At 42.5% G+C, this 11,076-nt stretch overlaps 1 protein-coding gene across 1 annotated transcript; it reads left to right on the top strand.

Annotated features, from left to right (window-relative positions):
* The first annotated feature begins 7,224 nt into the window (after positions 1-7,224).
* LOC127770032 (wall-associated receptor kinase 2-like) lies at positions 7,225-10,769 on the top strand. The gene is made up of 3 exons (XM_052295700.1): positions 7,225-8,136; positions 8,896-9,042; positions 9,379-10,769. The coding sequence occupies exons 1-3, from the start codon at positions 7,230-7,232 to the stop codon at positions 10,620-10,622; spliced, it is 2,298 nt and encodes a 765-aa protein (XP_052151660.1). The 5' UTR covers positions 7,225-7,229; the 3' UTR covers positions 10,623-10,769.
* Positions 10,770-11,076: the final 307 nt, after the last annotated feature.

The following is an 11,076-nucleotide window of genomic DNA, read 5'->3' as shown; positions in this document are numbered from 1 at the left end:
ATCTTTACTTGCTTCGATTCCTCTCCTAACAATATGATTATTGGCGAAAAAAATTCTTAACTTACCGTGTATTGGAATATTCGGTATAAAATTTTGAATTCTACAAATGTTTATATTTGGAATGGAGGGAGTATATAGTAATTTTACTATATTTTTTTTATACAAGTATTGATCTCAAGGGAAAAAATAAATTTCTATTGCCACAACTCAGACTTTTTTCTTCCCTCAACAATATAACACAATAAAGCCCATGACTTTATCTTCTGAAGTTTGATAACATCCGCCCCACGACAGTAGTTTTGAAAAATAGTCAATATAAACATTTATCCCTGTTACCATTTATTTGTTACCTTGTTTTAAGAGTTGAGAGATAAAAAAAAAACTAAATCAAATTTTACCACAAAAATTTAAAACAGCCCGTTTGTATCTGATGTGCCTTCTGGATAATGGCCATCCCCTGTCCTGTTTTTCAGCTCATAGCCTGAATAATACACACTCCATTGCAATTAGCAAACACCATAATGCTTGGCATAACCTGTGAGTATATATGGAACACAAGGCCTATTATAAGAGGGTATGTATGATAGTGATACACACTCTATGAAATATTTTTCCAAATCCTACAGTTGCCTAATTAATTAAAGGATAAAGTAAGTAAAAAAAAAAAGTCCACGAGTGAAAGATCGTCCGAACTAAAATTTTCAAGTTCAGTGGACCTTTCGCTGTCAAATATCAAAGCAAAAAAGGACGGTAGTTACACCAGATAATCAATGAACAAGTAGTAATGGGGGCGAAGGAGACAGTTAACTACTCCAGTAGAAATATGTCTTGCATAATAATCATTCCACCAAGCATTTGAACTGACCTGAATTGACTGTTCCTTTTCTATGCATTTAATCTGGAAAATCGACCAAATGAAGCCACATACCATCCACTCCCTCCATCCCACAAAATATTGGATTTTGAAGGGATGTGATACACCTATGTAAATTCGTAGTATTAGGATATGTCACACCCAAAATCCGTTATATTTTGTCACGGAAGGAGTATGTGCTGAAACATACATCTGCGGAGGATCCAGCAATAATTGCCACTCTCCTTCGCAAACCTCTGACACTGCTAGGGAAGGCCTCTTTAGTCCTGGTTTGCAAACGCTTTTAGTGCCAGCTTGCAAACTGGGATGCCTAATCTAGGACTAAAGATACACATCTTTATTCCCGGATAAAATAATCGAGACAAAAGATGAATCTTTTTTTCCATTATTTTTTTGCTACATACATTTATATTGTCACCCTCAAATCCACAACAAATCATCCACAATCCACGAGTCATTGATAAAATCATCCCCAAATCTAAAAAAAATCTGCAACCAAATTTGCAAATTATTCACAAAATCTAAAACAAATCCACGAAAGCCACGGCGCTGCCGGCCGCCAGGCCATACACCGCCTCCCGGACGCCGCCGCGGCAGCTTCCAACGCCCGGCCTCCCCTCCTGCCAGATCTAGCGGATGGGAGGGCGCCCGGCCGTGCGCCGCCTCCTGGCCTCTACCGCTGCCTCTCGGCAACCAGCCGCGGAGACCGCTTCCACCGCCCGGCCTCCCCTCCCGCCGGATCTAGCAGAGGGGAGGCCGCTGTCCGCCTGCCGCCTTGTGCGCCGCCACGGCCCCTTCCGCCTGGGCGCCGCTTGGTGTCGCTGTCGTCGTCATCGTCGGGGGAGGAGGAGGAGAGGGGAAGGGGAGGAGGGGGAGGAGAGGGGAGGGGGAGGAGGGGAGAGTGAGAAAATGAGAGGTGAGGAGGAGAGGATGAGGAGATAGGGAGGCGGGGAGAATGAGGCGTGAGGAGATAAGGAGGCGGGTAGGACAAGGCGCGCGGCTCAGGGCAGCTGTTCGTGATTTTTTAATTTTGGTCCCAGTTGGTATAAACAACCAGGACTAAAGATGGATCTTTAGTCCCGGTTCGTAGCACCAATCGGGACTAAAGATAATGGGGGGTCTAACATGTTTTTTATCCAAGGACACAAGACTCCGATATTTAGTCTAATGGACCCCTCATCTTTCCCTAAGTGATATTTAGTCCCAGTTATTGTTGCCAACCGGGACTAACAATCAAAAAAGTACCGGTGGGTTTTTAAACCGTCTTTAGTCCCGGTTCCTACTCGAATCGAGCCTAATGTGAATTTTGCTTGACCCAGTAAAGATCAATTCTTCAGTAGTGTGATATGATTAGTCATTTGCAGTAAAGTACCACTTTAGATGCATACACGGTACTTCATCTCACCAAGACAATACCACTCTTTAAAATGTGTAAAATAGTTTTAACGACTATCTAGTGTTCAAAATTGTTCACAAAGGATTAATTATTTCTAGCTTCGAAGTTACCCTTGGTCCAAAAGTTGAGAAGTATTTGAACCGTGTATCTATTTTGATCCAAGGGTTCTCTATTTCTGTTACCACCTCAGTAGACGGCAGAAGAAACATAAAAGGACATAATTGTCAAGTGAAAAGAAAAATAGGTGCGGTGGGATGAAATCATCATTTAGCACTGACGGCCGACCGAGTGAAGCAGTCTTCCCCTCAATCGGCAACCACCGTTGGACGAACTGACGGCCGCCGCCGGTGAACAGATATCTTCATGAGTATTCTGGCACGGACATCCCCAGTAGTTTCACACTTATGTCTCGCACGCGTATTTGCATCCCAACAGTATATATATACATATACATTGGTATTGTCAAGAAGAACATGAGTCAGGCAAACAACTACTTATGCATCGCGAGATGGATCAACAATAATATTACAGGAGACTCCATCAACGAAGCCATCTTGATGACCCGATCTACCCGGATAACTGCATGCTTGATGATTGGCACTGTCAGCAATGGCCGGAATGGAGCAAGCGGCGCTCGCGAAGCTTGCGCACGCACCACGCCAAAACGGTGTGCTGGCAATGATGTAATCAACGACGAGAGTGGCCGGCGGAAGGACCGAAGGAGACGCCGGCGAGTGGATTTCGCGAGCGAGGTGAGCAACTTTTTTTTTTAGTTTTATCGAAAGTGAGCAATCTGCCAGCGATCAAGAGAAGAAAAAAGCTAAATGGCAAACTTACCCTAATCATTGAGTTAGTCGAGTACTAAGATGACCTTAGGAATGAACGGTCCACGTCATTTCTACGGGTAGCATAATACAACCAGTAGTAGAGAGCACCGTAACATTCATCTCTCAAAAGAAGTTAATTTGTAGTGAGTGGGATACAAATCTGTATGTAGGGAAAAAAATCACCTCGTTCCATATATCAACTCACTAGCATAGTAGGTAAGAGATTTTAAATATATATATCAACTCCTCGATTGAGGTAGAAAGGAGATATAAATCCACTAATTTTGGCACAAATGGTAAGAGGTATCTACCTACATATTTTGGGATGGAAGAGGTATTGGTGCGTGTTCTTTTCTCCTCTTTCCAAACTTCTATCACCTCATTTTTCCCGTGCACGCTTCCTAGACTGTTAAATAGTGTGTCTTTAATATAAAAGGTCTTTTCAAAATTTCCTTTTAAAAACCATATTAATCAACTTTTGCAGTTTTTTAGCTAATAAATAATCATATGCTGTTCCATCTCTTCACTACACCATGTCCAAACATTCCCATCCAACTTCAGATGGAAATAATCCATCTATACTTTTGCCGACGGACAGTTTGTCTTTGAATGTGGTCTTTGCCAACCGATTTTCCGTTGCAGATTTTGTGTCATGGTATAGTGTTTGTTTTGCCGGCTAGGCAGGAAGGGTTCCCAACCCCTACAAACAAATATAGCGTTGAAAATACTATTTTCCTATTAATGTGAGACACTTTGGTTATTTCCTCTTACAACTAAAATTAAGGTGAATCAACGGGATATAGACGGCATGCAAAAGTCCCTGGCGTATATCTTTTGTTGTGAAGACCAACAACAAATTAACTCATCAGCATGTAACAAAACTTTTGCCTGCATGCAGTGAGTATTAACCTATCCCATAGAAGTTTCTTCTGTATGCATGCATCCAGGCATGTAACGAGTCTTAAGATGGCTGCTCAGGTTCCGGTCAACAATATAATCTAGCAAAAAGGCAAGATCTTCAATTATGTGTTAGATGCATCGAGACTACCATTATGACCATCTCATTTTTGAAAAGGAAAAAGTACGGATTCCCCCCCTGAACTACCACGGTCATTTGATTTACCCCCTTAACTACAAAACCAGACATTTTACATCTCGAGCACTACATATTGGATGAATCACACCCCCTGAATCAACCCGAAGCGGTTGGAGGCAGAGGAAGGCGGCGACGACCACCATGAGACAGCGGAGGAAGACAGCGTGCATTAGGCGGCGGCAGCGGTGGCAGCAACATACTCGATGGAAGGCAGCGTCCCCGCCACATCCTCTCCCTCAGCCATGTCTCACCCATCGATCTTGACGAGTGGAAAGGCCAAGCAATGACGCGAGTCCTCGAGGGTCAACCTCTCCGCCCTGGGCCTCTGCATCCGAATCCTGCCGTTGGTACGGTGCCGCTTGGACCTACCGTCGTGGCGCCGCCAGTCGGGATCTGCGGCGGTGGAGCCGTAGCTCTCATGAAGGCGGCGACGAGCCTGCCTCCGTCTCCTAGCATGCCTCCCTCCTTTTTCCTGCAGTGCAGCACAGCGGCGGTGGTCCAGGCAGAGAAGGCGGTGGTGGTGGTCCAAATGGAGGTCACGGCGGGGAAGGGCGGGTGGCGGGCACGGCAGGGAGGGCCGCCATGGGAGAGCAAGCTCTCTGCCTCGTGCGGCACCAGCCCCGCCTCCGCCGCCCGCCGCCCGCCGCCCGGGCGATCCCCGCCTCAGCCACTGGCCTCCCGGGTGACCTCTGCCTCAGTCACCAACCGCTCGTGTGTTCTCCGCCTCTGCCGCCAGCAACCCGGTTCACCTCCTCCGCCGTGTGGGCGATCTCCACCTCTACCGTCGGACCTCCTAGAGGAGCTCCGCCTCCACCGCTAGTCGCCCGGGCAAGCTCCTCCTTAGCCTCTCAACGCCGGCCACCCGGTCCACCTCCTCCTGCATAGCCAGCCGCCCGAGTGTGTGTGTGTGTGTGAGAGAGAGAGAGGAGTGTGTGTGTGTGTGTGAGAGAGAGAGAGAAAGAGAGAGAGAGTGATGGGGAAGTATTGGGTTGAGGGAGGGGTATGACAGGTGGGTCCCGGGGAAGCATTTTTTTACTGATTGGATTTCCAGGTTGGCCCGACATGTGCACGCTCAACTTAAAACTGCTCAAAATACTGTTGAGGGGGGTAATTTGTCTGGTGTAAACAATTGAGGGTGTAAAATGTCTGGTTTTGTAGTTAAGGGGGGCAAATCGAACAACCATAAAATAAAATATAATGACTTTTGGATTGATGGAGCATTAGAAATTCTTGAAATGCTCCTGATGTTAAAAAGTATAGAAAGAGTTGTACTGCAAGGCTTATGAAAGGTGAATAGGTAAGTGAGTATAAGAAGTACATGCAAATATAAGTTTCAGTGGGAAAGTGTCTTTCAATTCTCCTTAAAAGAGATGCAGCTTAAGGTAGTCCTCCCTCATCCCCTTGCTAAATACTCCTTCCATCCCAAATGCAGTTACCTTTAACATTCCATTTTTCCTAAAAATATAGCAACCTTTTATTCCTCTCAGCAAATCACAACCATCTTCAATTTGATTTATCTGCCTACTTCTTCATCTTAACCAATCAAAAATCATCCATAATTTTAGTTTACATTTCTCCTTGATACCTGTGTCAAATTTCAAAAAGTCATAGTATTTTGCAACAGAGTGAGTAAATATCTAACATGAGTGATATCATTTCATAGGAGAAAAAAGAGGCAGGGGAACATCACGTGGGGCCAATCACTTCTTTTTATGGATATTATATATGAGAAAAGTATGCATCGTATTGAATTCCAAATGTCCAGATTATATTTTTTAAAAGTATGTAAAATAAAACCTTTCTTTTAGAAAAAATGAAAGATGTTAAGTTAACAAGACATTATAACCATCTTTTCCTATAAACGGAATAATTATCACTACTACAGAGAAGGAGATCGGTGCCGGTTAGGAATTGGTCATAGGTGTTGGATTTCTGAACCAGCACCTAGCAGGCGGCGCCTTTGAGGAGGACTTAATGGTGATGTTTAGGAACCAGCACCTTTGAGGTTCTAGGAATGAAAAAAAGAACAAAAAGCTGGCTCGATGCATTGGCTCGAATCGAAAATTACAAACCGATGTGCCATTTAGTTAAGGAGGATGCATATATATATATATATATGCCCATTATAAAATATTGATGGGACTGGTGCACTGTATGTTGGCCATGTGTGGTGCTGCTGTATTTATAATCTTTATAATCTTTGTAGAATAGATTTCCAATTGGCTCGTTTCCGTGTCCGGATAATGTGCTCAATGGATCTACAGAGTTGGAGTGGGTAGAGAACGATCTCTTGTCCCAATTTGGCAGGTGCATAGTCTTGGATTTTTGTCATTGCGAACTTTAGGTAGCTGGATGCACGATGTGCAGACATCAGACTCTCCATTATCTAAAATATTATACTGCAATAGAAAAGAATCTCCCTGGTAGAGCTAGAATTCATTGGATGCAAAGCTAGACAATTATTCATACCCATGCATATCTTCTGTATACGATTGAATCGGGTTAGGAGAAGCTGGTGTGATGTATGTCCATGGATATGCAGGCAAATGAATTATTTAATTGGATTCATAAATAGAGTTGGTGTTGTGAAAACAACTAGTCATGGAAATTCCTGGTAAAGCAATAAGTGAGGAAGGCCTAGAAAAAGTCCAAGTCAAGGTATTTCGAGCGGTGCATTCTGATGAAGCTAATAGATAATACTCCATCTTTTTTTTCAATAAATGTATGACAATTATAAATCTATATCAGATAATTCTTGTGTCCTTCATTTAAGTACATCGGAAATATGAGATATGAAAATTGGAAAATACGATTGCTGATATTAATGGGTGTGAGGACTTGTACTTTATGAGAGTAATTTCATTTTAACTGGGGAAAATATGGAAAAAGCGAAAGCTAAAATTGCATAAAAAACTGAGAAAGCTAAAATCGCTAGCTAATAAACTTATATCACTCATATGGAGCTATATATACCATACCTTGGACACGAAGGTGGACAACATCTAGCTAGCAATCTTATTTTTTCCAGCAACAAAGATGATTCAGGCATTGATCTTCCCTACTCTACTATGTCTCACCATAGCAACTTCAGGTGGTCTTGCTGTAGTTGCAGCATCCACCTGCCAGAGAAGTTGTGGTAGCATAGATATCCCTTTTCCATTCGGCATCAAAGGTCAGGCTGGCTGCGCCATTCCTGGATTTGAGCTGATCTGCAACAGTACTGGGAACAGCATACCCAAGCTGCTTCTCCGGAATGTGGAGCTGCTCAACATCTCGCTGCCAGAAGGCCAGGCTCGCATGAGGATGCCTATGTCATACGAATGCTACAACAAGACGAAACATGACATGGACTGTGTCGACAAGGCAAATCTGAGCTTGACGGGAAGTCCCTTCACTTTTTCTAACAGTGCCAACAAGTTCACAGTCTTCGGGTGTCGAATGCTTGGTTACCTCGGTCCTGGTGGACAGAGCGCCGTAGGCAGTAATCTAACAATTGGTTGTGCCACCAGTTGTGGCCAGGGCGATGATCTTGTAAGCATCAATGGCGAAGGATGTTCTGGGATAGGTTGCTGTCAGACAGCAATCCCCAAAGGGATCAAGCACTACAAGGTTTGGTTTGACACACACTTCAACACATCAGTCATCCACAATTGGTCCCGTTGCAGTTATGGAGCGTTAGTGGAGGAGGCCAGCTTCAAATTCTCCACGATTTATGCCACGTCATCGAATTTCAGCAACCCTTTCGGTGGTGAGCCTCCATTTGTGGTGGACTGGGTTGTAGCAAACAATACCTGCGCCAAAGCAAGAAAACATTTAGATTCATATGCATGTGCTAGCAGCAACAGCGTGTGTATTGACTCGAGCAATGGACCAGGATACTTCTGCAAATGTTCTCAAGGATTCGAGGGGAATCCTTACCTTCAGGGTCATGATGGTTGCCAAGGTGAATATTTCACTACGCTTATGATTTACAGATATTGCGTTTGCTAATCACCAACCCGTGCGTTGCATGAGTTATGTTTACTAATCATTAATACTATAAATTTAACCATTCGGTGCATATCTTCGTTAATAATTTTCAAAATACAGCGACTTAGGTCAAAAAAAAAGAGTTCATGTAATCCTAAAAGAAGTAGAGTTAATGTAACTTGCTTTTTTTTTTGACTAAATAGCTATTTCGAAATGGCGTCTTTCCAATTTTACCATGGTTTAATAACTTCCAGTTATGGTATGCATGCTTCTTGGCGCAAGAATGAATTTATCATAGCTGCCACATGCTAAGATTAATTGCTCAGTTTAATGGATCTTCAACATGACATGTAAGCAAAATCAAAATCGCAGACAGCACTGTAAGTGTTGGTTTTGTTTTAGAACTGGCACTGGTGACCATCTCTCATCGGTGTTCCTTCTTGGTGTCGGTTCTAGAACCAGCACATATCATGGAGACACAAAATTTTGAATGTAGTATTAATAATTAAATGCATGTAAACCTTGGTGTTAGCAACTCACCCATGTTTTGATCCATGTCTGTAACTTCTGGGTGGCTAAACCTCAAACTGTACTCTTTAACCATAATCGAAACAAAGCTTGTTAATAGTGTTACATACAACTTTTTTTTAGCTTACTGCATGTCATCAAGCAATATTTGTTTTCTTGGGAGTAACATCATAAATTTTGACATCAATGTGAAATATGATTGTAGATATTAACGAATGTGAGGATTCTAATAAGTACCCTTGCTATGGGAAGTGCATAAACAAACTTGGAGGATTCGATTGTTTTTGCCCTGCGGGTACTCGAGGAGATGCTTCTGTTGGACCATGCCGAAAAGAGTTTCCACTAGCTTTCGGTAAACACATATCCTCAGAATACTGCAAGATTTTTTATAGCCAATATTTGCTTTAAAGTTCACATGAAAAGCATTTGGGCCCCTTAAAATCATTTAAAAAGGAAGTAGCACAATGTATTTTGCATTCTACAAATATTTCAAAAAAATTAAAATAGCTTGGGTTTTGTAATGCCGGTCTCTTTCACAGCATTAAACAAGTAGACAAAATAATATTCACTGAATATTAAACTAATCTTAGATGTATGGTTTCATTTAAATTACCTCATGAAACTTTTACTTGTCGTTAGATCTAACTGAAAAAATAAATAAAACTAACATGTGTGTATGTTTTTCTAGGTATTGCAATTGGCCTAGGAGTTGGTTTCGGAATTCTTCTTCTTGTCTTAACCGTAGCATTCCTTGTCCGTAAAAGAAAGAATGATATCCAAAAGCAATTAAGGAAAAAATATTTTCGAAAAAATCAAGGCCTTCTTCTAGAGCAACTTATATCATCTGATGAATGCGCTACTGATAGCACAAAAATTTTCACCCTAGAAGAGCTGAAAGAGGCAACAAATAACTTTGATCCAGCACGTGTTCTTGGTAGTGGAGGGCATGGTATGGTTTACAAGGGCATATTGTCCGACCAGCGTGTGGTAGCTATAAAAAAACCAAACATCATTAGGGAAGAAGAGATTAGTCAGTTCATCAACGAAGTTGCAATCCTATCGCAGATAAATCATCGGAACATTGTAAAACTATTTGGATGCTGTCTTGAAACCGAAGTCCCTCTACTGGTGTATGACTTTGTCCCAAATGGCTCACTAAATCGCATTATTCACGCTGATCCAAGTATGAGAGAATTCACATTGTCCTGGGATCAGTGCTTGAGAATTGCCATAGAAGCTGCGGGAGCTTTATATTACCTCCACTCTGCAGCATCAGTATCTGTTTTACATCGCGACGTGAAATCTTCAAATATACTTTTGGATGCCAACTACACCGCTAAGGTATCAGATTTTGGGGCATCAAGACTGATTCCTAATGATCAAACCCATGTTTTTACAAATATCCAAGGCACATTTGGGTACTTAGATCCTGAGTACTACCATACCGGGCATCTAAATGAGAAGAGCGATGTCTACAGTTTTGGTGTTGTTCTTTTAGAGCTGCTTCTCAGGAAGCAACCTATTTTTGACAGTGAATCTGGTTCAAAGAAAAATTTATCTATTTACTTTCTTTCTGAGCTAAAAGGAAGGCCAGTTGCAGAGATAGCTGCTCTGGAAGTTCTTGAAGAAGCAACTGAGGATGAAATTAACATTGTCGCCTCAATTGCCCGGGCATGCTTGAGGCTTAGAGGTGAAGAACGGCCAACTATGAAGCAAGTAGAGATGTCATTACAATCTATAAGAAATAAAGGTTTCAGATCAGGCACAGTTTCTCCAGAAGATAGCGATGAGCTGCAGACTCCACAATCAGAAGGACATGTAGATTATCATCAAGCTATGGGGATTGGAATCAACAGTATGGCTAATTTAGCATCTCCAGGTTGCTATAGCCTGCAGGAAGAATTTTTGTTATCCGGAAGTCTTCCACGGTAAACTATGATTGTCATGCTGTTAAATTGTTGCATGATGTATTTTTCTACCTTCAACATAGCTTGTCATTTCCCGATCTATCTTATTGTAAAGAAAATACTTGTGTACATATTGTGTTACATCATTAACAGTCTGGTACACCTTCTGCTCTGCCACATGTATGTACTTGGATTTATTTTATGATCGTTGAGAAGGTACTATGAGTTACCATATTTTCGAGTGTAAAATATTGAGAGGTACCAAAATTCCAATGGCTGGTAGAGTTTGATATCCTGAGGTACCAATTCTGTCCCCGATGCGGTACCTCGCGGAGGACAGAGGTGGAAGGGCAAAAGTGTAATTTTGTGTGCAACAATGTACCGCGATCCACCGCCGCCTGCCTTGCATCTAGCCTCCTTCTCTGCCCGTATGCGCCGAGAAGGACTCCTGCTCTTGCCGCCCATCGGCGTCGGGATTC

The sequence above is a fragment of the Oryza glaberrima genome, chromosome 4 (assembly GCF_000147395.1).
Source record: "Oryza glaberrima chromosome 4, OglaRS2, whole genome shotgun sequence".
Classification (NCBI taxonomy): domain Eukaryota; kingdom Viridiplantae; phylum Streptophyta; class Magnoliopsida; order Poales; family Poaceae; genus Oryza; species Oryza glaberrima.
The sequence above is the reverse complement of the archived record's forward strand: the minus strand, read 5'-3'. Positions and strand labels throughout refer to the sequence as shown.

Bases quoted from the DNA above. Each gene is read 5' to 3' on its own strand.
- LOC127770032 (XM_052295700.1), top strand. From the start codon at position 7,230: ATGATTCAGGCATTGATCTTCCCTACTCTACTATGTCTCACCATAGCA. The intron at 8,137-8,895 runs GTGAATATTTCA...ATATGATTGTAG, and splicing joins GGGTCATGATGGTTGCCAAG to ATATTAACGAATGTGAGGAT. The intron at 9,043-9,378 runs GTAAACACATAT...ATGTTTTTCTAG, and splicing joins AGAGTTTCCACTAGCTTTCG to GTATTGCAATTGGCCTAGGA.